This window comes from Acinonyx jubatus, chromosome B2 (genome assembly GCF_027475565.1).
Source record: "Acinonyx jubatus isolate Ajub_Pintada_27869175 chromosome B2, VMU_Ajub_asm_v1.0, whole genome shotgun sequence".
NCBI lineage: Eukaryota > Metazoa > Chordata > Mammalia > Carnivora > Felidae > Acinonyx > Acinonyx jubatus.
The window spans coordinates 44,619,351-44,646,879 of NC_069385.1; the positions used below are offsets into that span (position 1 = coordinate 44,619,351).

Consider the following 27,529-nt stretch of genomic DNA (forward strand, 5'->3'; position numbering starts at 1 on the left):
CTGTATAAAACAGTATCCATTGGGTTCCTATAAGCTCACAGTGCGTCTCTCAGGTAGTAGTGAAGAAATGGACTCTTTATGGACAAAGTTGTTTATTCTTTTTTTCTCTTATATTCCCTAGGATGTTTCTAAGTTCTGGGTTGCAATTATTAAAAAGAGGAAGATAGGATTTTCTTCCTAATTAAATCATGCAGGGGCTTGACCAGCCAAGATATTGACACCTAATGATTTCAACATTTTTTCTGGAAAATTTATATAAATCAAAAATGTAAATAAAAATTTGATCAAATGACTTAAAGTGAAATGACTTGGTTTTTGTTTAACATGATAAGAGATTGAAAAAGTTTTATTTATTTTATTTTTTTATTATTATTTTTTAATGGTTATTTTTGAGAAAGACAGAGACAGAATGTGAGTGGGTTAGGGGCAGAGAGAGAGCGAGACACAGAATATGAAGCAGGCTCCAGGCTCTGAGCTGTCAGCACAGAGCCCGACATGGGGCTTGAACTCACAAGCTGTGAGATCATGGCCTGAGCCGAAGTTGGATGCTCAACTGACTGAGCCACCCAGGCACCCCCTTTTTTTTAATGTTTATTTATTTATTTATTTATTTATTTTGACAGAGAGAGCTCGAGTCAGCGAGGGGCAGAAAGAGAGAGACAGGATCGCAAGTGGGCTCTGTGCTGATAGCAGCGAGCCTGATGTGGGGCTCAAACTCAGGATAGGTGAGATAATGACCTGAGCCGAAGTTGGAGGCTTAACTCACTGAGCCACCCAGGCGCCCCTGAAAAAGTTTTATTTTTAACATGAGAGTGTTTTTTGTACTCTATTACATACTATGAAAAAAAAGTTTTCTTTTTTTCTTATTTTTGTATTGTTTATCTTTAATTTTTTGTTTGTTTTTATTGGTTAAAAAAATGTAACTGTGCATTGAAAGATGTGGACCCTATGACAGTCTAAATAGTTAGGATGTGAGATTGTGATACATTTAATAGGTAGCTAAAAAGCATATAATTGGTTTTGTATACATGCTGTAGTAAATTAGTAATGTGTTTGACTTTAACCTTTCAATTTTTCTACATAGTATTGGCATATAATTTTATGCATTTTAAAGTTGTGCTTTTACTTACCAGCAGAGCAAATATTTTCTGAAAATTTATTATTTTCCCACTTTGCCTGAAGTCTAAAAAATAATCAAAAGAAGTAAAAATCTAGACAATAGGAAATTCATTACTTTATGTAGGTCTGCCCTCTTGTGTCTGTATCAGGAAATCTTGATCTTATTTTATTTGAGAAAAGCCACTGAAAACCTACAAGATCAAAACTACTTATAATTAGATTGTTTTATGGTCATATCAATTATGAGTTTATTAAAGAGAGATTTCACCAAGTTCAAAACAGTTCTTTTTATTGTAGGTGGTTTACATTAAACAAACATTTTGAACCAACTAAAGTATAAAAGGAACATTAAACATTGAAAAATTGGTTCATTTTTAGTACCCTGTAAATTAAGAGTAGAATTTATTCTACAGAAGAAAGAACATTTGATATTTTAAAAATTTTAAATACATTGTTTTATTATTTCTTACTCTTTACATATCATGATAAACAGAATAAATAAGTTCCGTTTAAAGGATAGCTTTTTGTTCTATATTATAGTCTGAGTTACAGTATTCTGTAATTTTCAAGAAAAAGGTTTTAATTTCTGTTAAGGGCAGAATGAAAACAAAAAACTTATTTCTGTTTTACTTAGGAAAAACCCCATGACTTCACATTTTATAGTTTGATGTTGATGTTAGAGAGAACAATATAATGGAAGGCATAAAATTTGGCATTTCGAATTTTCCACTTATTTTTAAGATCAGTGCAGCTAATAATAGAACTTGGTTACTTTTTTCATAAGTAATTACTGACACCAGTGAGGTAAATGTATTGCTTGTTATTTATACGCTTTTTAATTGATGTTAGGGATTTCCAGACCATAGATGAGGCTTTGCTGAAGAAGTCTCCCTGTCAGTATGAGATCCCTTTTTCCTCTTTTCTCAGATATCAGTGAACCAAAACTGTCTCCCTCCCCATCTCCAGTACCTCTCAGATGCCCAGAAAAAAAGCAGTGTCTCCTAGACCACACTGTTAGTAGCACTTGTACTACAAACCAGAGTTGGTATACTGACTTTTCAAATTCTTTTAGTAACCTCATTTTGGCAAGTCAGTAAATTATGTGTTTTCTACTCTTTTAGTAATTGCTATATTAGTAATATGTCTTGAATTGAAGCTAAAATTATTGGATTATGCAGTATAGGTATAAATTACTTTAGGCCTAATTTTAAACTGAGTCAAATTACTTAAATCATGACATTTTGGTGAGTGTATTTTCCAACACCACTTTTTTTTAAACTTCCATTATGAGTTGGAAGGTATTTTTAAATGATCACAGGGGAAATTGAAAATGTATTCAGCAAGAAAATAATTGTAGATTAGCATTGCTGGATTTATAACTTAGCATGGTAGAATGGCCTGCCAAGTAGGTAGGTATTGACCATCTGGTTGATAGATTAAGGAAAATAGCTATATCCTCTTAATAAACAGGACAAGAAGTTTGTGTCAAAATGTGATCAAATAATTAATTTGGGGGAACCCAAATTTTTATTTTTTAAATGCTTTAAATAATATATTTTTCTTTTATTCTTTTAAAAATTATTTTCCTTGCCTACATTGAGTATGAGGTTAGAATAGAAGACAATCTATAAAATCATTCTAAAGTGTTAAGCTTTCATGATTCAAAAGACATAGTGTAGTAAGTTATATACTCAGATGATCAACTATAGTGCCTTAAATTAAGGTTAGATTCTAGTAGTGTATTAATAATTATGGCTAATTATACTATCAGCTGTTAAATTAACCAGTAGTTCTCATCTGACGATCATAATGTACTAGAGAGGACAGATTTATTGTTAGCCTATGTATACTAGAATTCTGTAATTCTTTGAAAAAATTAAGAGAAATTTTATTTATGTAAGCGTATGGCCTTGCCTTTTCATATTTGTTTTTCATAAAGCTTAAAAATGTTAGTGTAGTGTAGAGAAAGAATACAATTTCTGTTTTAAAATGTAGGTTTTGAGAGTTACTACAAAGACTTCTGAATGATAATAACAAAAGTAAATGATGTGAGGAATCCATAGGCTATTTCAAATGATGACACTTCATTTGAGTGATTAGTTTGGTACAAACTTGGTGAAAACCTGAAAAATACTTAAACATCGGAGAGGCTTTTGCAGTACAATATACATTTACCCCAAAAAGTGAAGCTAATGCTTTATAGGTGAAGTGAACGGGTTAACAGTGCAGTTTCAAAACTAAACTTCTAGTTCATCCTCAGAAGAAATTTGGGATAGAAACTTACAAGCTCTGTAAAGGAATTTGATAGTTACATTATACACACTTATAGTCATTTTGAAGTTAATTTTTGAAAATAAAGCTCCTTTCATGTTTACAAGATTCCACAGATGAATACATTTGCTAACAATTGTTTTGTTCTGAATCTTGACCTTTTCACAAAGAAATTCTTCTACTTAGGAAGTGGTCTGGTATGTAGTATTTCCCGTTCTTCATGGGATGACAGATTTTATGCTGTTGGTGACAAGTTGCATCACTGGGGATTGCAGCAGAACTTCAGAGAAGCATCACAATGATGCAGATCAACAAGAGACATATTAAAATGAGACAGAAATTTATAAATAGGTTCTGGAGATTTTGACGTGCTTGTTGAGGCATTTCAATGGTTGAAGCTCTTCTTATAGCAGAGCGAGTGAGGTATTGGACTTTCTCCATGATGCAAGGAAAGCAGGAAGTCTGAAGTTTTAAATGGTGAAGAGGAAGGTAAAAGCTAGCAGCCAGTTGTGAGCTCAATCACTGTCTTCCGTTAGGTAGCCTGGAATGATAAAATAGTGAATGGATTAGGATCATATGTGTAACCTATTCTCTGAACAGGTGAAAACACAATTTTGTTATTCATCTTCTTCATTGTTATTTGTATTTATGACATCAAATATGTACATATTGATATGACATCAAATATTCATGCATACACACACACGCACATACGTGTTTCCCTATATCTGTCCTGAGTGTGTGTCTTTTTTGGTAGGGTCACCGTGATGTCTCATTCGTCTTGTGTTCGGAGTGTTAATGACTGCAGTTTTTGCCTCGTCCTCTCAAAATGACTAGCAGTACAGTTAGGTTTAGGGTGCAGCTCATTTTCCACTATTCCCTTGAGCAAAAGTTCTCACATACATAGTTTTATTAAGACTATTTCTCTGAGAGCATTATTGTTGTGAACATTAGTGCATTGATAGCTTCAGAGAAAATCTGATAAAAAGAAATGCGTACAATAAATTATTTTCCAGATGTTGATTTTAGTCCAAAATAAAATAGTTAAATGAGAAGTCTTTTATCAGAACTATAGATTCAAATGTTTGTCATTCCTTTTTATGATTTTATAGTTTTGTAGCATATGCTGTCTTGAGTTACGTTTTAACAAGACGATATTAAATACTGAAGACTGTCAGGCTCAGAAGGCATAGTAATAAAACCATCACTATCTCACTGTGTACACAGTTCTTATTAAAAAAAAATTTTTTTTTAATGTTTATTTTTGAGAGAGAGACAGAGTGCAAGCGGGGAGGGACAGAGAGAGAGAGAGAGAGACACAGAATCTGAAGGAGGCTCCAGGCTCTGAGCTGTCAGCACAGAGCCTGATGTGGGGCTTGAACCCACGACCGTGAGATCGTGACCTGAGCTGAAGACACAGACGCTTAACCAACTGAGCCACCCAGGTGCCACTACGTAGTTGTTATTTAGAAATGGCCTGTACTCAAGAGCAGTGGTTTCCGTTTGCTTTTTTTCAGAGCTTCCATAAATTATTCTGCCTAATTAATTGATTAGTTTCTGCCTAATTAATTGTGGTAATTAATGAGACAAAATAAAACTTAATGCATTATTATAGAAAAATTAGAGATTAGAAATTATAAATTGAATGTCTGGAGATAATAGTTTACAAAGATTTGGGGATATTTTATTGTCAATTAGGATATTTCTATATAAATTTTGAAACAAGAACAATTAGAAATTGAATAAAATATAACCATAATCAACTGCCCAGAGGTCATGGCTGTTAACATTTGTTGTTATGTAGCTGTTGATCAAGATATTACCACCTCCCCCAGCTTCCAGGTTTCGTTTTCTCCCTAATCTGTATACATCATGTGAAAACCCAGTTCAACCAGTAAGCTCCGTTTCTGAGAGAGACCAGTGCTGAAGAGAGCAGAGGGGAGAACTAAAAGAATGGGAGAGGGGAATATATATTTTAGGCATGATCAGGGAGAAGGAGGCATTTCGTGTTCCCAAAACACCGTGTGGTATATGGTTACATTCTGTAGTTCTGGTACCTCATCTTGGCTCTGTTAGGTTTGAATCATATATTAGACTGGGTTTTCATTTGGCTGTAGGCTCTGGCGTCCTTTCTGGTATTGGTATGTAGTGAGGAGATCCAAACAACTTACTAACATCAAACTTCATTCTCTTAAAGACTTGGTTACAGCCTGTGTTTCTCTGGCATACGTATGCTTGTAGCATATATTCCTCACTGTCCCACACCAGTGGCTGTTAATTTATAACACCCCTCTACTTAGTAGATTTTAGAGCAGCTTAAATATGTTTATTTAATTTAATTACTTTCGTTTGAATTCCTCAGATAAAATACTATAGGAATAAAAGCTTTTTTTTTTTTTAAAGAAAATGAATTTTTAAAGTTTTTTCCTGCTTATATTTATTTGTGTGTTATAGATATAATGAATTTATACTATTGGGTAATGGTGGGGAGGATCCCATTATTAATTTTTTTATGTATTTGACTAGTTTGTAAGAGGATATATAACAGAATAGTTAAGAAAGGAATGCGAACTAACATTGGTCATCCCTATTTGAACTTACATTTCTGTGAAGTCCCACAACTTAAATGGTCTAAAAATTCTGAATGTAAATTATTTTGAGATAAAACATGGAAAAGGAAGAAGCTGTCTAGTTGTTCCTCACGAAATGTGTATACACGAGTCATTCCCTACCCTGACACTTTGATGAGTGGTACTTCAGTCACATGAAACATGTCACCTTTCCATAAATACTTCATTGCCTTTTTTGATTCTGTCTTTTGCACATGTTGTTCTGGCTTTGCCTGGAATGTCTACCCTCCACCCCCCCGGTCTACCTTTGATTCTTTGCCAGGCAAACTTCAGTTGATCCTTAAGGCCCAGTTTAAATATCACTTCCTAATGAAACTTTCCATTACTCATTAAGGTAAAATTGGTTGTCACCTCTGCTGGTTTTCAGTTGGGTTTTAGTGTTACCTATTTCAACAGTGCTACAATTTTTATTTACATGTCCTCGCCCACAAGTAGGCTTCTAGTTCATGAGTATAAGGAACTACATGTTTATTTTGTGTTCTAGTATGCAGTGCATGATTGTTACTATTTGAATAAATCAATGAAGTTGAACAAGGAATTCTTATGATTTACTTTACTGTTTCCAGAAGATTGTTAATTTTCTAGTGCTGTGGCTAACAGATTAACCAGTTAGAATAACAGAATTTGATAGTTGAACACATAATTTCCAATATTCTTCTCAAGTCTCTATTACAGGTGAAGGAAATGAAGCTCAGAGGATTACAGCTTACATAAGTTGTTGTTAATATTAACATTAACCTGAACGAGGCTTTGTTCAGATGGGTATTTGGTGTTTGTGAAATATAAACAGGCCCTAGAAAGATGAACTCTTCTGATGAAAGTATGATGAATACACTTTAAAGATGATATCATGGCAACAGGCAGCTATGTTCCTGAAAACAAATTGAGTGTAAAGCCAATAATCAAAAATAGTGTCATTTCCTGTCAAACTTAGAAATGTCGTTATTCTAAACTAATTTGTAGCTGCTTAGAATCTTATGCTAAAACCAAAACCAAATCTGCTTTATATACTGAAATGTTAGTTGTATGCCTTCAGTTTATTGGGCCTGATTTATTTCCCAGTGCACAACCTGAAATGTGTTGAGTCCTGATTCTACTGAACTTCCAAAATATGTATGATGATAATTAACCCAGAAGTCATCCCTATAAGATGGGTCTTCCTGTTGCACATTGAAAATTGAAAAGCTGTGTGGCAACAGAACAATCCTATCTTTAGAGTTGTCTGTGACCTTCCGTGCGTCATAATTTATGACATGGTTGTCAGGTGTTTACCATTCTTTTCTCTGCACTCACAACATCCTATGAGGTTAGAACTCCTACAGTCTTTTTTACCCCTCCATTCCTTAGCTGGTAATAGAGTAATACTTGATGGAAGGCATAGAAAAAGTAGTTTCATTAATTTAGGATAATCAGAAAGAGATTGTATTGGGAAGTTGTGAACTTGCATCTGGCACCAGTAGCAATGGAGATAGAAATCAGCCCTGCTCCCCTTTTTAAAAGAAATGTGTAGATTAGTTGTTTGGGACAGCAGGAATAGAACACTTTAAAAGTTAATTCATCACCCAGGCCCTAGAATCAGAATATTCAAACTATGAAATACTCTTTGATAGGAGTTTTTGACAGAAGATTACCCACAGAGTATTTTGTTGTATGTCTGTGGGATCTATTCTAATTTTTAGAGGAATGGGAAGAATAACTCTACTGTTCTTTGTAGGATTTATAAAGTTTTTGGTTGTCCACTTTTCCTGATTTGCTCAAAAAAGTGAAATTGAGAAGTAAATACTGTCAAGTTCAAGATAATACTCTGTTTCTTTGAAGTAGAAAAAGGAAAGAGACAAACCACATGGGATGCTAATCTTTCAACTAATATGCCATGGTAGACAACATTTTGGATGGAAGGTACTGTGTCAGCTTCTGCAGGGGTCCTAACTTTGTAGTGTTCCTGTTTCTTAATATATGAGATACATTCTTGTGCAAAACAATCCTCAGTCTCAGTAGACTTTGGAAAACTTTTAGTGGTCTGCTTTATTACTTGCTAGGACATTGAAGCCTTAACAATGCTGTGTATGGTAAGCAGTAATCTTCATCCTCAGTGTTTTGCGTGACTTTCTGAACTTCATTTGTTTGGGGGTGCTTTCTCTGCCGAAACCATAAATTCCTGAGATTCTTTATATTTGTGGAATTCAGAATTTTGCTTCCTTTTTGGCTGCTTATTCTTTTAGTAAATCTGCGCATATTTTCCCAGTAAATTCAAGTATTCCAACACTATAGTCTGACAGATACTTTCTAAGAATTTTTCCCATGTAATTGGTTCAGAAGATTAGACCTATGTATATTAAGATTATTTGGGGGTTTTATTTAGTCTTACTCTTCGCTGTCATTTTCACAGATAATCTGGAAGTGATTGTGTATGTATTTTTTTGACTTGTTGAATTAAATCAGGACAGTTCGTCATTAGAACCATAATCAATCTGTTGGCATCCAGGAGTTCACTTTGGTGAAATACTTTTCCGTTTGAGATTGCCTAACTTGGAGGTTCTGTTTGAAGTTACTTTGTGGCAGCAGTATTCCACAACTTTGTTGGTCCACACTGGCTATCTTAAAGAATCTTCAGGCTGCTTCTGCCTAGTTATGAAAAGAATTGTGTAAATATAAAAATCTCAACCTCTAAGTTGACCCCATAATGACATTATCACGGTAAAGCTCTGCCTTGAGGAAGATCCGTTAAACAACAGCATAGAGAGATTTTTCTCTTTGAAATTGTCACATTGTTGTTGCTATTTTGTCTGTAAGCTTGTCCTTGTTATCTGTTTATTATGTTAAAATTAATTTAGTCACAGTTAAAATATTCTTTTTAACCCTGTAGTAGTTGAGACTTCAGATTCTTCTTTTGGGGGAAAAGATGTGTGAAGGGAGTGTAGGGGGAAGTTTTAAGGAAAAATGAATGCCAGTTAAATATACCCCCACTAATCTGAGTGAATTGGTCTTTTTTTTTTTTTTTTTTTTTTTTTTTTTAAGTCCTTGAGGTGGAGTACATTTATAAAAGCACTAGAGGTCCTCAGTTGACTGTGAATGCACTTGAACAGAGCCATAGGCCCAGGCTTCATTTTCACGTGTTTATTTGGTAATACATGCTTCAGAATTATGTAGGGTAAGAATATTGAAGTACAATTTCTAGAAATGTTCAGAGAGACAATGTATTATCTGATTTACATAATTGTAATTTAGATAATTTCCTTGATTTTTAACCTTTAGGTTTATTCCTTTGCTGCTCTGACCAGCAGTGTTAATTCACTGTGTAGATTTAAGTGAGTCATTTTCATAGCATAAATAACAAGGCAAGATTCCTCTCTTCAAGCATTTCACAATAAATGGGGTGGAATACTTTAAATGGTAGAGTGTGAGGAGGTCAGTAATGAAATTGAGGAAAGGTAAGGGTTTAATATTGGAACTGGAATATAGTACAGAACTGTGGTTTTTGTGAAAAGTTTTGAGAAATTAAACTTAGTTTTTAGGTATATAGGCTAGATAGATTAAAGGCATGAATATTTTGGGAATGAAACAAATTAAATAAAAGGAAACATTGATTGTAGCATGTTACATTGTTTTTAAAGCCTGTGCAGTTATTTTGAGTTTTGCCTTCCATGGTTTATTACTTAATAACAAGGATATCTATAACTTTCTAATATCCCTGACTTTAAAAGTGATTAGGAGGATATTATATAGGTTTTTAAGGGTATAATGCCCCATGTGTAAAATAGCTTTAAATGAAATGGAGTGCTTTCAAATTGAAATAGAAGTTTGTGTCCTCTAACTTTACATTTAGAGTACCATTAACAGTATTTGAAGTCTTTTAGTTTATTTTGCTTTGCCAATGTCATGATGTATTTTTAAGCCATGTTGATCAGTGGATGTGATGTGCATGTGGTTTAGAGTTCTAAAATTTTGGCTCCTGCCAAGGTACCACCATTTCCTAGCTTTGTGACCTTGTAATTCACCTTTTTGCATCTGTTTCCTAATTTGTAAAATAGAGATGCAGCACCAAACATACAGGGAGTTAAAAGGATCAAATGAAATATTTGTATACAGCAGTACATTTAGAAGATTGTTCAATAATAAAGAAGGAAGTTTTAACGGACCCTCTTTATTTCTAGAATTGGCAATAAATATACAGTCTAACTTAGAGAGTTAATCTAATCTTTACATTTAATTTTTACTTAAACATTTAATGTGTTAAATAATTTAACACATTACACAATATATGACATAATACATTTAATACATTACAATGTTTATTTTTTTACAAATTTTTATACAAATATTTTGTTTATACAGATGTTCTATTTCCAATTAATTAGAATAAGAAATAACATATAAAAATATATAACCAAATGCACTTTTTTCTAGAATATTATTTTCCTTTATGTCCACTGTCAAAAACATTTTGATATTTGCGTTTTAGGAAATGATAGTAACTGACTTAGTAAAGCAACTTACTTTAGCTTTTTCACATTTTTAAAACATTTTTCATAATTTAAAAACATCCTTCATATTTCTCCTATTTCATCTGATACTTTTTTTTTTTAGCCCTTAGTTTTAAAAATCCTGTCTTCAGCAATAAAAGCAGTACTTAAATTTCACCTTATCATAGAGATAAATTGGGACAAAATGTCTGGCACTAGGGCATTTATGTTTGAAATTTGAACAACAATCACAGTAACTGTGTGATTTCTATTAACCTGTACACATTTTTAATCTAAGGATAGCTTTAATAGCAGAATTTGTGCTCTTTCTAGAAATTATTAACTTTTTGGAGTAATATGTGACATGGTGAAATTCTGGTATCATAAAAGAGCTCATGAATATCTCATTTGAAGTGTGAGAATGTAATTTGATAGGTATTTGTGTAAAAATGCATAAATATATATATATATATATATAACACCAGCACCAAGTGACTTTTATATGATAGCAAAGGAAAAACATTTTATGAGTATAAAGATAATGAGAGACAATTAGAGTACCTCAGTGGTAGACAAAAATTAGAAATGTTTTTGCATGTCTGAAGGAATTCTGCTTGTGGAATTATAAGTTCTTTTCTGTAAAAAGCAATAGAGTTAATTTGTCATAAGAACTTAGAATTCTAGAGGTAAATTTTATTTTGTGGCATACATATGAAAATAAAAATTAGATAAAATCGATGTAATACTCTTTGTGTCCTGTCAGAGATTTAAGAAGGAAGACACATTTTGTATATTAAACTGAGGATTGGTAATATCAAGAGTAAGTGGAATTCAAACAGAGGTCATAAAATTTATTGTATCATCTTCATTTTTGGGCATTTTTAAAATTTCTTTCTCCCTTGTCATTCCCCCCTTCTGATTGCAGGATAGAATAATGAGAAACCATGGAGAATGGTAACTTGATAACAGCATGTTCATTATTAATAGGCAGAATAAACATTTTATCAAATTAACTCAAATGAGATACTTAGGAATATTCTGCCAAAGTAATGTCTCTTTATTTAAAAAAAAATGCTGAATCAGTATTCCCTAATTTTACATGTGTTTTTGATGGGTGTTTAAAATTTTCTAAACTTGTTATTCATGATATAACGCTGGATTTCATATAAGTAACCGAATTTATTAAATCTTAGAATTCTTTTTAGTGTTTGTTAAAAGTTTAGTGGACTTTATAGAGAGGGAAAAACTAAACACATTTTAAAGGTAGGTTGTTTTATATTGTTTAAAACTCTATTAAATATCTACTGTAAGGAATCATCATATTGGAATAGTCATGCCAGCAATATGCATGTTTTACAATCACATGACTGTTCATAGTATCACAGATGCAAATAGAAGCCCAGTCCTATCCTGATTTTCATCACAGTAACATATCAAGATGAAGCCATTGTTTTTGCGTGAAGAAATAAAATCTCCAGTACCACCAAATAGGGCAACATAATTGAAAGATATTTTAGTTGGCAGAAATTCATTTTTGAAAAGCAAAATAAAAATGAAAGTCAAAAATGATAAACCAGTAACCAGGGTCAAAGATGATGCAACCCTTGTTATTTTAAATTTAAATCTTGTTTACTGTCGCTCAACGGATATGCATTTATTTAGAGATTAAGGTTTTGTCATATTAAGCATTTTATTTAACCTTTGAACTGAAATTTATAAAATATGATTAAGTTTTGAAAAAGTTAAGTAATTTTGAATATTAGAAAGCAAGAATGACCAAAATCAGTGAAATCTTTTTCTTACCTTGGCTGTTGTGATGATCACAATATAGAGAGTATTGTGAGTTGTATGAAGTCTTATCGGTGTTTAGTTAGAAAGTTTTCTGACTCTGTTACCAGACTTCTGGGAACAATTGAAGTAGGTGTAGGAGGAAAAGTATTCTAGGGAGGTCTTTATGATGTCACACAAGCATTCTGAAGTTATGATTGGTTAGCCATAGTCTTATCACAACCAAACTTTTTAGAATGTCATTTATCTTACTTTAGGTGTGGAAAGGTCATTAACACTTTGTGCCACATTTTTTTCTTGTATTTTTAAAAAGTATATGGGAGATAAATGGAAAACAAAACAAAACCAACCTAAGTTTTCAGTAGTATAAAGCTCCTTTTAAAGATTCATGAATCTTCAGGCTTAGAAATAATTGTGTACTAATGGTGATAATGTTGAGGAACTAAAATAGATATGTAGGAATTTTAATAAGTGATAATATTACTAGCTTAAGTCAAACAACTTTCATTGTGTTGTTACTGCTATTGCTCTAATACTATAGTTTCATAATGCTAGTTCCTAACATACAGTAATTAAACATTTTCACAGGATGAAATTTTATACCTTTTACTATCTAGTTTTCTTTCTTCATACCACTATGTATATGGGATGGAGTATGTGTGAGAAACCCAGGCTACTGATTTCAGTTTAAAAAAATAGCTTATCATACAATTAAAATAAGAACTAATACATGTATTTAATTTGTGTTTTCTTCAGTTAGAGCTTTAACAATATATTTATGAACAATAATTATCATATTTAAACTGATGTATATTACCCCAGGAAAAGTTACACTTTGCAAATTTCAGAATTGAAGATTTTTTAGCATCTGCATTCAACTACCATAAAATATTATTAAATTTTAATAAGCTCAGACAGTGTCAAGAGTAACTTTCTGCTAAAAATGAAATAATCAGATTCCTAATCAGTGGCATCCTAGTTAATGATACTTTATTGAAAATAGACATGCATTTAGTTAGACATTTAAGTTGTGTAATTTTTCTGAAAGGATTGACTCATTTAATGCATCAGTTGTTCCCATGAAAATTACTATACAAATGAAATTTTAGTAAATGGAATGATATATGAAGTTTCTAGAACAGTTTAAGAATAGAGCTGGGAAATAATTCATTTGAAAAGCTATGCATTATTTTCCTATTTACTCTGCTTTTTTGTTTATACTGTATATTTGATTTACTTAAATCACCATACCTGCAAATTCTGATTTTTAAATCTTTTCTGTAATTCTGGAGGAGTTATCTGTTAATTTTATATATATATATATATATATATATATATATATATATATATATATTCATAGCAGAGTGAACTCAGCCTGCTTCACTTTCTTATGGGTAACTAAAATGTGTTGCAGCAGCTGCGTATGTGTCCTTAAATGGAGATGGTTTTGGCTTCTTCCAAAGAAAGATAAAATCCTTCCCTAGAGCAAATCTCTTGTTATTTAAGGAATCAGCTAAAACTAATAGAAAAATAATACTTCAAAAGACCCTCTGTGAACATTGCTAAGGGAAAATTTATAACTTAAAACCCAAAATTAAAGAAATTGCATGAATAATGTTTGACATTTTGCTCAAAATGCTACGAGCATTTTTTTTCTTTCAGTCCTTACATATCAAGGATCTCTTATTAATACTATCAATTTCCAGTGATAACTGAAATACAAAACCTAGGTTTGAAATACAAGCCTAAAGTGGGACACAGTGGTTTGTCAAAGATCACACCTCTGCTAAGCACAGACTGATCCGGATCCATTTAGTTACAATTCCCTGATAGATGGTCATGTTGGGGGGACGGAGTCATAGCGTGAATATAGATTTCACAGAGTAGCATACATCAAGTAAGAAATTTTAAGATGGTGATAGGTGAATTATTGAAAACTGTTATTATTTTTAGAAAGTCTGCTTTAAGCTTGTTTGCCAGTTATGCATTCACTTGAAAATGAAGCTTAGGGGATAGATCGTTATATTATAAGCACTTCTAGTTCTAAGAAAATACAGTTAGTAATACTTAGATAAACTAAGAAATTGCCATTGATTGAAGAAAATATGCCCTAGATATCTCACATGTTGACATGTTTGCTTAAAACCCATACACAGGCATGTGCACACACCCACCTTAGAAGGGATGCTGACTGTATGTGTCATAGTTGGAAAATGGAGACAAAAACTTACTTTGTAGATTTGTACATAGGTGTGGAGCTTCTGGGTTTACCCTTTTCCATTTGGTTACCTGCTGTTGCTGCTTGTTATTAGTCCAAATGGAGCTCTAGGAAGTGTTGCTGTTTAGTTTTAGCTTGATTGCTCAAATAAAAAGTTGTTTAGAAGGAGCTTTGTCAGAACAGTTGCAACAGTATTTTAACTAAAGCCCATACTTTATTGAGATTTCCTCTGTTTTCTCTAGTGTCCTTTTTCTTTTCCAGGACCGTATCCAGGGTACTAGATTACATTTACTAGTCATGGCTCCTTTGGTCTCCTTGGTTTTGACAATTTCTGAGACTTTGCTTTTTTGAATGACCCTGACCATTTTGAAGAGTGCTGGTCAGATATTTTGTGGAATGATCCCCAGTTGGGATATGTCTGATATTTCTCTCATGGTTAGTTAGACTGGTTAATGTGTTTTTGAGAGGAAGACCAGAGAGGTGAAGTACCATTTTTATCACATATTAAGAGTACCTACTATCAACATGACATCACCATTGCTGACCTTGATCACCTTGCTGAAGTGTGGCATCCATCATCATTCTCTGCTATAAACTTACTCCCCGCCCCTTCCTTGCCATGTTCTCTAGAAGAACTGTGAGTAACTATGTACCGCCCACACTTAGGCCTCACTACCTTAAGAATGATGTGTCTATAAAATTATTTGGAATCCTATATATTTGATGGATATAAAAACACTCTGAGAACAGATCAGTAGGCTTTGGCACTCTGCCATAAAAAGTCAGTGGCACGTAAGTTAATTTCTGTGTTTCTGTAATTGTATGGGCAGCCCTTTTTCGAAAGGAGGACTGAGTTTTCAAACAAGCTAAAATCCAGACCTCTTTGTTTTTTTAGGCTCTGTCTTTCTAGCTTTGTCTCTTATCACATTCCTTTGTATCCTGTGCTCTGAACCTGTGCTGTGGCCCTCTCAACAGTCTGTTGTTCTATTTTAAGCCTCCCTCCTCCTTACCAACCTTTATTCTCAGCAAAGGGCTGTTTCAGTTTACATCAGCACAGCCTTCCCTGCCTTGTGCCAATTTTGCATGTTACTCTGTTGTCTTTTTTTATTGCGTTTGTTAGTGGTATCTGCCTAGACTTTAGTCTCCTTGAGAGCTGATCCAAAAACTCATATTTATACCACTACTTACTCTCTGTGGTACTATTACCTACTGTAGAGCCTGGCTTATTATAACTCTTAAATACTGATTGAATGATTGGACAAGTGAATAAAAAAACAGGAAGATTGCAAGGTGGTAGTGAATGTGTAATCCTGAAGAAGGAAATGTTAAGGACAGTTAAAAAATCCTTCTAAATTTCAAAGCTCACTGTGGGAGAGGAGGAGAAGCATGTGAAGGATTGAGACACTTGGGACAAGAGTAGAATAACAGAAAATAATTTTCCTTTTTGTCATTTAAAATTGTTGAACATATATTTGGAGGTTAAGAGCCAAGGAAGGTTACACGATAAGCTCATGCTTCCCAAATTGAGCCTTTTAAAAACTAAAAAAAAAATTTTCTCTCCCCATTGGATTCATAGCAATCTGTGGTACTTTCTATACTCTGAATATTGTATGGCCTGTTTTTATGTAGTTACTCAGCTTTTATTCTAATAGTAATTTTTAAAATTGTAGTTATATGCACCTTTAAGATTACTGCCTAAAACAAAAGGCAGGATGTTAATAATAACCCTTATCTAACCACCTGGTCCTGCCATGTTCCCCTTTTCCCCACCCAAGCAAATGATTATTCTGGATCCTGGGTTCATTTATTTGCATTTGTTTTTATATGGTTTTGTGACATTTTTAATGTATTCCTTGAAAGTATTTTTTTTTTAATTTTAGTTAACTTTATGTAAAGGAAATCATGATATATATAATCTTTTACATGGAATATTTACATTGCAACTTGTAGAGTGGTGTGTCGGAGGCAAAGTTTCAAGGTAGACCAGTTTTAGGAAACTTAAGTGGTGATGAAATTAAAGCAAAATATAATACAGTACAAAAATAATACAGCAAACTGCACATTTTGCGTAAGTTTTTGTGATACATACAACATCCTATTTTTCTTTTAAAATTTATTTGAGAGAGAGAGGGAGAGAGAGCAAGCTGGGGACAGGCGGAGAGAGAGGAAGAGAGAGAAAATCCCAATCCTAATGCAGGACTCAAACTCATAAATCATGAGATCATGACCTGAGCCAAAATCAGGATGCTTAACTGACTGAACCATCCAGGTGCCCCGAGACATACAACATTTCAAAGATAGGGAGCTTTCTTAGGTTAGACCTGCTAGACAAGCCAGGAGAAATATTTTACCTAACTCTTACGGGAACTTTTCTGTTAAAAGTTTGAGAATTACTGCCTTAAAATCTAAAACCACCTAAAGAAGAATTAGTTGAAAAAACATCCAAGAACAAAAAGGAGAATAAGAATAGTAGTCCTAGACTGAAGGGATAGGGAAGTGCCTAAGGCAGTAAGAAAGAGAATAGGCTCACTTAGTGGGGAAAAAAGAAAGACCAATTCTTTTTAAATTTTTATTTAACATTTATTTATTTTTGAAAGAGAGAAAGGGAGGAGCAGAGAGAGAGAGAGAGAGAGAGGGAGGGAGGGAGAGAGGGAGGAAGGGACACACAGAATCCAAAGCAGGCCGCAGGCTCTGAGCTGTCAGCACAGAGCCCAATGCGAGGCAAGGCTCAAACCCACAGACTGCAAGATCCTTACCTGAGCCAAAGTCAGACGCTTAACCAACTGAGCCACCTAGGCTCCCCAAAAGAAAGACCAGTTCTGAAGTAACCTGCAAACCTTATGGTCATTTGAGGGAGGTAGATTTCATTTTTAGAATTGATTTGCCAGATACTTGGAGGCCCAAACATTTTATTTTTTCCTAAATGTTTGAACCCTCGAACTCTCTTTCCTTGTTAAATTTCCCAATTCGCAACGGGGAAGAGTTTGACATCAATAAAGGCCAGTTAGTTTAAGTAAGGGCTCACATAAACCTAAGGTTTGCACAATTTTTGGAAAATTCATGAAACACGCTCTGAGTGGTAGAAAGAAATGTTATAGTACGGTCTGTGGCTTCAAAGAACTTGTCTATCAGTACACAAGTACTATGCAAATGAAATATTTAACATTTGGAAGTTAACTACTAGCATAAGATGACATCTGGAGGACAAGGAAATTCAAGATTAAGAATGAAATTAGCACATATAATAAGGAACAATAGGTTTTCTAAGAGAACTGCATATTTTTACAAAGGGAGCTGATGGAACCAAAGCCAATATAGGAAATGGAAACACACACACTTAAGCCAGAGTACAGATGTAACAACAACAAAAACAACATTCAGGCCTCTAGCTACTTATTCAGAACTTTATAAACCATGGTGCTATTCCATTGTGGTTAAGATTCTAATTCAGTTCCATGATGTTTGGTTTTTTTCTCCACACATTAAACTCATTATCTTTGTGGTTGGCACCCCAGCACTTGGGCCCTTGCATTCCCATTTTTTGTGGTGGCATCATCATTTATTTTGTCATCCAGAATGGAAATTTGAGGCTCATTTTTGTTTCTGTCTTCTACCAGATTCCCCATTCACTAAGAAATAAAATGCAGATTACCAGATACAAATCTTTTATCCATTTCTTCATCAGCTGTCCTCTGAACTTTTATAGAAGCCTTGTAACTAGTCTTTCTACCATCTGACTTGACCCTCTCCTCTTCAACCTTTACCCTGTTATCCAAGTTGCTTTCTCAAGTGCAAAATTGACTGTCACATGTTGAGAACTTTTCTTTGTATCATCATCTCCTTCAAAGTGAAAAGCCCAGACTTTGCAGCCTTACATAGAGTCTTTCCTGATCTGTCATTGTCATCTATTCTAACCATAATGGATTTGATTGTATATGTTATTTCTTCTTTCTGGAGCCCATTCCTTACTTTCTTGTTCCCCTGAAGAGCCTTCACTGTTCAAAATCAGTAGGGAGGAGGCTGTTTTGTTAGTTTCTAGTTTTTAATTGCATAAGTAATATCTTTTATAATTCAGGTAAATCAAATAAACCAGTCGTTGGAAGGGGATTTTATATATTTAGTGGGTGTATTTGTTTTCTTTGCCATGAACTTCATGAATAGAGGCTGATTTATTTTTTCTATTCTCCTTATACTGCTTATCCCTTAAAAGTTAAATTTAATGGATATTTAGAATATTATTTTACCATTATTATAAATGAGCTTTTAAAAGGATAAGTTGAAGGAACAATGGAGAAGTGAGAATAGAGACCCTCTGAGGTTTCAGACAAACTGATTTCTTTGAGATTCAGTGAAAATGAGATCATGCATGGTCCTGAGCTGAAATCAGGAGTCAGACACTTAACTGACTGAGCCATCCAAACACCCCCAAAAAATGTGCTTATTTTTAAAGGCCATTTATATTAGTTCTGTTAAAATAATTAAACATGTAAACATGTAAATTTTACATATTGGTTTCTAATTCATTCTTTTAGTCAAACAGGTTCACTGGGTAAAGGATATCTTTATGCATCTTATATTTTAAAAGCCTCTTACAAGAAATCAACACATATTCATTGAAGAATAATTTTTATTTATTAATTTTGGCATCTTTGATGTTATTATATATTACAATATATATTATAAATTTTAATGACTGTTATTTTTGGCATATAAACATGACCTAATTTATTGAATTAGTCTCTTTTGTTGTTTTAGTGATTTATAATTTTTGCCATTGTAAACCATAAAAACACTGTGATGAACATCTTTATGAGTAAACTTGATATCTTTCTTTGTCCTTTTCAGTCTCCTGGCTTAGTAAACATGTTTTAACTGTTAGTCTATTCAAGGATGATCAAGGTCTTAAATGAATTTGATTTGTGTGAAATCCAATTTAATAATTTTCAAAATTTAGGTATTTAGTTGATAGCATTTCCTTTTTATTAGATGAACTTCTTTGAGAAAATGACCTCAGAACAGGAACTTTTTGGTTGAGGGTTAGATGCAAACTGGTAAATATTCAGAATGATGTGAATGGCCACCCTACCTGCTGAAAGAGTAACACTTTTAGTTTAGATCAAGTGGCCTCTTGAACTGTGCCCCTGCACTAAGGATGGGAGAGATAACCTTACCCTAATTTAGGTCTGAGCTTTCATAGAAAGACATTGATAATATCAACATTTAAGAGAAGTCTTTGCCTTAGGTGAGAATCTCTAAAATATAATAGCTTCTGTTGTTTTTTTTTTTTTTTCATTTCTTCTCAGAACTACAAGATGAGTTCTGAGAGTAGGTTTTATTTATTTATTTTTAATATGAAATTTATTGTCAAATTGGTTTCCATACAAGTGCTCATCCCAACAGGTGCCCTCCTCAATGCCCATCACCCACTTTCCCCTTCCTCCCACCACCCATCAACCCTCAGTTTATTCTCAGTTTTTAAGAGTGTCTTATGGTTTGGCTCTCTCCCTCTCTAACTTTTTTTTTTTTTCTGTGCTCATGGATTGGAAGAATCAATATTGTTAAAATGTCAATAGTGCCCAAAGCAATCTACACATTCAGTGCAATCCCAATCACCAGCATTCTTCTCGAAGCTAGAACAAGCAATCCTAAAATTTGTATGGAACCACAAAAGACCCCAAATAGCCAAAGCAATATTGAAGAAGAAGACCAAAGTGGGAGGCATCACAATCCCAGACTTTAGCCTCTATTACAGAGCTGTAATTGGGGTGCCTAGCTGGCTCAGTCGGTTAAGTGTCTGACTGGCTCAGGTCATGATCTCATGGTTTGTGGGTTTGAGCCCCGCTTTGGGCTCTGTGCTGATAGCTCAGAGCTTGGAGCCTGCTTCAGATTGTGTCTCCCTTTCTCTCTGTCCCTCCCCTACTCACACTTTGTCTCTGTCTCTCTCAAAAATAAATAAACATTAAAAAAAAGGTTAAAAAAAAACAAAGCTGTGATCATCAAGACAGCATGGTGTTGGCACAAAAACAGACACATAAACCAATAGAATAGAATAGAGACTCCAGCAGAATTGGACCCACAAAAGTATGGCCAACTAATCTTTAACAAAGCAGGAAAGAATATCCAATGGAAAAAAGACAGTCTCTTTAACATATGATGCTGGGGGAACTGGACAGCCACATGCAGAAGAAAGAATGAAACTAGACCACTTTCTTAACACCATTCACAAAAATAAACTCAAAATGGATAAAGGACCTGAATGTGAGATAGGAAACCATCAAACCCTAGAGGAGAAAGCTGACCTGAGTCGCAGCAATTTCTTACTTGACACATCCCCAAAGGTAAGGGAATTAAAAGCAAAAGTGAACTATTGGGACTTCATGAAGATAAAAAGCTTCTGCACTGCAAAGGAAACAATCAACAAAACTAAAAGGCAACTGACGGAATGGGAAAGGATATTTGCAAATGACATATTGGACAAAGGGCTAGTATCCAAAATCTATAAAGAATTCACCAGACTCCACACCCGAAAAACAAATAACCCAGTGAAGAAATGGGCAGAAAACATGAATAGACACTTCTCTAAAGAAGACATCCAGATGGCCAACAGGCACATGAAAAGATGCTCAGTGTCACTCCTCATCAGGGAAATACAAATCAAAACCACACTCAGATATCACCTGACACCAGTCTGAGTGGCTAAAATGAACAAATCAGGAGACTGTAGATGCTGGAGAGGATGTGGAGAAACGGGAACCCTCTTGCACTGTTGGTGGGAATGCAAATTGGTGCAGCCATTCTGGAAAACAGTGTGGAGGTTCCTCAAAAAATTAAAAATAGGCCTACCCTATGACCCAGCAATAGCACTGCTAGGAATTTACCCAAGGGATACAGGAGTACTGATGCATAGGGGCACTTGTACCCCAATGTTTATCGCAGCACTCTCAACAATAGGCAAATTATGGAAAGAGCCTAAATGTCCATCAACTGATGAATGGATAAAGAAATTGTGGTTTATATACACAATGGAGTACTATGTGGCAATGAGAAAGAATGAAATATGGCCTTTTGTAGCAACGTGGATAGAACTGGATGAAGAGTGTTATGCTAAGTGAAATAAGTCATACAGAGAAAGACAGATGCCATATGTTTTCACTCTTAGGTGGATCCTGAGAAACTTAAGAGAAACCCATGGGGGGAGGGGAAGGAAAAAAAATAGCTTCTGTTCTTCAGTTGTGTATTAAGGCCTCTTGAAGTTGTTGGAATACAAATGCAATTAGCTCTTGATTTTTCAGCGTAGATGCATTCTTGAAAAGGTTATGTGAAGGGAATTTTGAAAAGTGGAATTCATGTTTACCTTATAAAGCAAGAGCTATAAAGTGTCCCAGTGGAAAAGATTAATAAGCTCAACTTCTTGTGTAGGCATTGTAACTTTTTTTTAAGGAGAAAATCTTTTAAGTTTATTTATTTTTGGGAAAGCCCAAGCAATTGAATGGGGGAGGGGCAGAAAGAGAGGGAGAGAGAGAAAAACTCCAAGCAAGCTCTGCATATGAGACTTGAACTCATGACTCAGGGCTGGAACTCATGAACCATGAGATCATGACCTCAGCCAAAATCAAGAGTCAGCTGCTCAACTGACTGAGCCACCCAGGTGCCACTAGGCATTGTAACTTTTTATTTGTAATTTAATGAGAGTTGTGCAGTTGTGCATTGGTTTTGATACAACTCAGTACATCTGTACTTCCTCCTTAAACCCGTCTCCAAATTGAAGGCTTATGTAACAAAGCAAAAGGATGTATCTCATCATCTGCTGTTTTCATTTGCCTTTGAATAACTGATCAAAGGTGATAGGTGGGTTTTAGGACCAGCCCTAATATTGTTATCAAGAGGATAATTTTGGCACAGTTGTTCATGAGCCTCTCTTTTTAATGTATTCATTTTTATAGGTTTATTGCTTAGTTGGGATCATGGATATTTGAAGAATTGATTGTTGACTCCAGCATTACTATATTGATGTTTTTAAATCTATCTTGAAAAAAAAAATATCTTAAAAATATTTTAAAATAAATATCTGAAAATATTTGTATAATTGTAAATTGTGTCATAAATGTTAGAGACCAAATGTGCTGTTAAGGCTTCACATCGTCAACATAGAATGCAGTATGGCCACTGAAGACTGTGTTTCAAATTTATCTCTAAAATGCAAAATAAAATTAAATTAGTTGTGTGGATTATTCATAGAATTCCCGGTCTGAAAGAAATGAGGCTAGACATCAAGGGCAGGAAAATATTTTTATTCACATGTAAGTTTATGAACTGATCTTTGAACTATAATCTTTAAAGTGTATATATTTCTTTTTATAATGTATATTATTGCTATTAAATATAATGAGATTTTAAGTAGTCATAATTTGAGAGATGATAGATTTTTGTAATTATTAACTTTTAGTTTTTTTAAATGTTTATTTTTGAGAGAGAGAGAGAGAGAGAGAGAGAGAGAGACAGAGTGTGAGCAGGGGAGGGGCAGAGAGAGAGGGAGACACAGAATCCGAAGAAGAGTCCAGGCTCTGAGCTGTCAGCACAGAGCCCGAAGCAGGGCTCGAACTCACGAACCCTTGAGATCATGAACTGAGATGAAGTCAGCAGCTTGACCGACTGAGCCACCCCAGGCGCCCCAAGTAATTATAAATTTTTAGATCACTCAGTATTTAGCACAAGTTCTGTGCTGAGTACCAGAGATTATAAAAGAATAGGGCATGGCTTATGATCCAGATTAAACTGGGAAAGGAACCACTGTCATAATTAGTGTTGTGATACTCTAATTATAATACCTGTTTGTGCTGTTGGAAATATTTACAAATTGTTTTGATGTCTGAAAAATATATTTGAAGGACTGTAGTTATTCATATTCATTTGGCTGATTGTGTGCTGTGGGCCAGGTGTGGAACTGGACTCAGGATTTTAAAAAATTCTAATATTTCTGATTCTAACAATTTTTAGAAAACAATGTGAAGGGATATTTAAATTGAATAGCAATCAACTTGCTCATGTTTTATGCTCTAACATAGAGAGGACTCTAACTCCTCTCAACAACTTTGCCCTGAGAATATTTTCCATTGTCGACCTTTGAAATATTTTTTAAAAACAGTATTCTTAACATCTAGGAAAAGAAAACATGGAATGGCCCATAGCTGTACTGTTAGAAAAGAAAAAAGTATGTGGATGGTAAGCAAAGTCAAATAATCCAACTGATACAAAGTAAAAGCCTCCTTCCTCTCTCTCCACAAGATAACCATCATTAACAGTTGTTTTTGTCCTTTTAGAAAAATCCTTTTGTACATTTTAAAATAATGTAGACAGTGCTTTGGTCCTAAAACACATCTATTATGTATTTTTCTTTTATCTCTTGATGGTAAAATACGATAAACAACTTGAACAAAACATATTTTGGTAACCTGCTTTTAAAAATAAATGAAATTTGTTAGTGCTTATGTTACAGCTCTGTTTTAGTAGATTCTGGTTCTATAGTGTGTATATTTGTTAAATATACCCTTGGCTAAGATCCCAGATAGACCCACATTATATTAAATATCTCATTTTGATATTTGACTTCTTTCCATTTCCATTTCATGCAGTATCCCTTTCATAAGTTATCAGTTTATATATATATATATATATATATATATATATATATATATTGTATGTATTTTTTTTTTCAGTTTGGTTACCAAAGCTGAAGCTGTCAGGTTTATTAATTACAATTAAATTAAATTTATTAAATTCTGCTGTTAATATATTTTATCTTAAATTTTTAAAAAGTAAATTATAAAGGGTTTGGATAAGGCTACATTCTGTTTTAATGATTCAATTTGAAGACTTAAGCTTTATTATTTTTTTTTTAGTCTTCTAATTGATTTACTTAAGGAAAATGATTTGCTCCTTAATCTTGGATGTACCATTTCTCCCTTCACTTTTGAATTATGACTGTAATGAGATCATGTTTCATGGTGGATCATTCCTTTGCTGGCATTTTTATTAATTAATTATTTATTTTTAAGCGTTTATTTAATTTTGACAGAGCACAGGCAGGGGAGGGGCAGAGGATCCGAAGATGGCTCTGCATTGGCAGGCCAACAACAGCGAGCCTGGTGTGAGGCTAGAACTCAGGAACTGTGAGATCATGACCTGAATGGAAGTTGGACGCTCGGCCTACTGAGCCACCCAGTTGGCATTTTCTGAAAACATGGTAACACTAACAAAGATCGCACATAAAGCAGTTTGATCTTTGAGAGGAAAAATGTCGCTTCTTCTAAAAGAAAAGTTAATTTAATAGTAATTTGGTTGTTTAGCAAGGTGGAAATAGGTAATATTTTTAGGATTCTCATTATTTTCAGACACATGTATTTTTAAGATATATAGGTGTGTATTCCTTTCCTCTCATCAGGTTTCTTCTTATAATTTTTTTCAGGGTTTTTACCCTTGAAGTAACTCAGTATATTTGCATTATTATTTAGTAAAGCATATTAGGATGGCAAAGATAGCTAGCATTATAGAATTAGTAATAAAGACAAATTGAAGAAATAATGAGATTATTAAAATGCAGTTCCTTCTATAATTTAAATTTCAGAAGTCAAGATGCAGACTTCGGTTTATAGTTGTTCACTAGGAAGAGGTTATAGATAGAATGATTTTTAAATATGATCTTTTGGTTTGAATTTTGTTAGAGAAAATTTGTAGTAATACACTCTAAATAATTACATGGGCTTTAAGATATAGATTTTTAAATAAGTGCACATTTCTTTTAGTAATAATAATATAGTATATAATATATTAATTTTATTTTAATGTACAGGTTTTTTTTTTAAGTAATCATATAATCCATGTTTTTCCTACTCTTGGTGAATAGAAGTTGTCTGAATTCTATGTAATTAGTAGGTTTTTTTCATCTTCCTTACTGAGTTTTGTGAATTTACTTTTGGGTGAAGTATCATGATTGTTTTACCAAAAAGCACTTGTAGGATATTGCTTCAGATAGACCAATTCCAAGAAACAGGAAGATTTACTGTGTTGTATGACATGTTACGAGTGATGAACAAACGAGCTAAGGAACAAAGGCAAATGAAGGAGAGATAACGAACTTGAAGAATTGCAGAGGCTGTGTTGCAGTTAAGTGTGGTAGCACTAGATTATCTAAATTTAACAGTATTTGTCCAAGCTGAGGCCAAAGAATTTTGAGCTATTTTCAGCTGCAGTATGGTACGCTTATTTTAGAAGCATGTTTGACCATTAAGTGACATATTTTGGCAAGTTTTCACAGCATCTGGATTTCATCTAAGTAACATGTATTTGGGGTTGTGGATGCCTGCTATCTCTATTCAATTATGAGAGTGGAATTGGCTGTTTACAATAAGAAATGCCTATATATGTATTATGGGTCTATAAATCTGGGTGGTTTGGGGTCTAGATGCAGAAGAGTGATGATTCTTCTTTGACCAGGAAATTACTGTTTTCTTCTGTAAAGCACAATTGCAATAATGTATCTTAGGCATTTTTAGGTAAATTCTACTTTTTCCTTGAGTTTGGTAATTTGAATATAAAATACTTTTTAATCCCAAATATGTCTGAAAAATGTTTACTTGTGAAAAGTGTCCTTGTTTGACCCGCACAGATTTTGAAATGTTCATTACTTTGATGACATCCTTTCTGTTCTATATTTCAAATTAGCTCACACAGTTATGTGCCTTTATAATTATCTTTTAGATTTAATGTTCATGTCTAGTTAAAGTTTTATTATTATTCATAGCCTATAAATATAAATGATATATGAAGTTATCAATGTCTCCTTGATTACTTATATTGGCTATAGTCACATAGAAACATGACTGACTATTTGAAATTCTAAGTAGAACAATATAACAACAGTAATTTTCTATTTTATTGATATGTGAATTTTAATATATATTTTTTTCTAGAAATATTCAAAACTCTCTTCAGTGTGTCTTATTCACCTTCTATCAAAGCAGTACCTATGTTTTCTGGAATATGGTAAAAATGTGTATTTTACTAACACTATATAATTGCCACAAAATACTATGCCTCTCATGTCCAGTTGTGATTTTATAGAATAGAAATTCTTCATTGTTTTCTAACTACTTGGGATAAAAATGTGTTACTAATGGGCAATAGGGGAGAGGTTATTTGAATATAAAATATTTTCCTCTCTTCATATGAGGGAGCAGGTTGTCCTCTGTCTTAAAAGAAGCCTTCTTTGTTATGGAGTATTAACAACTCTTAATCAGGTTGTAGGTTGTTGTAGGGGAGGAAAAATAATTTTTCCTCCACCTTTCTGAGTTCTTGGTTGAGACTATTGTAGTAAAAGACAGATTAAAAAGAGAAAAACAGGTTTATCAGTATGTATACATCATATACCCATGGAAGATACATAGGGGAAAATGAGGAAGTCATTAAGAAGCAGATTTAGAATTCAGGATTAAATATCATTTTAATGAGGAAAGTAGGGGTAGGATATAGGCCTCTCAGGGGAGAGTAAATGATTTTTAGGAAAGATGCATGGGCCCTAAGAAGAATAGATGGGAGCTATGATAGTCTGTGAGAAAGTTTGTCTGAGTGCAGTCAGTGTCTGTTACAAGTCTCATCTTCCATGATAAGTGTCAGTCCTCCCGTGGTTGATGAAGTTTCCAAGGAGGGGATTTATGATAATTGAGATCTTTTGGGGGGATCTGTCTTTAGGCACATAATGGAGTTCAGAGAAAGCCTCTCCCAACATTTGCTGTTTTTAAGTGCCTGTGGCTCAAAATAATGGGGTGGCATATTCTGCTACCCTTCATTATCAGTTTGTTCTTGCATTCTTGGTGTACTGTATTTACTTCATCTGGTGTTTTATCTCTTGATTATTTGTAGATATAAGATAGCCCCAAAGTGAAGAAGAGATATGAAATAATATTCAGGATAGTATATTGTATTCTCTACAGTGTACCTTTGAGTACTTAAGTATTCTCCCCTAGCAAACAAGGCCTTCATTT

The 27,529-nt window shown here is 33.8% G+C and overlaps 2 protein-coding genes across 5 annotated transcripts in view; one reads left to right on the forward strand and one right to left on the reverse strand.

Moving 5' to 3' along the window:
• CEP85L (centrosomal protein 85 like) overlaps positions 1-27,529 on the forward strand; it is a 169,039-nt gene that overhangs the window by 53,727 nt on the left and 87,783 nt on the right. The window lies entirely within an intron of this gene.
• Positions 1,382-12,446, reverse strand: PLN (phospholamban). Its single transcript, XM_015064673.3, has 2 exons — positions 12,287-12,446; positions 1,382-3,931 (listed from the first exon to the last, which is right to left on the reverse strand). The coding sequence occupies exon 2, from the start codon at positions 3,829-3,831 to the stop codon at positions 3,673-3,675; it is 159 nt and encodes a 52-aa protein (XP_014920159.1). The 5' UTR covers positions 3,832-3,931; positions 12,287-12,446; the 3' UTR covers positions 1,382-3,672.

Bases quoted from the DNA above. Each gene is read 5' to 3' on its own strand.
- PLN (XM_015064673.3), bottom strand. From the start codon at position 3,831: ATGGAGAAAGTCCAATACCTCACTCGCTCTGCTATAAGAAGAGCTTCA.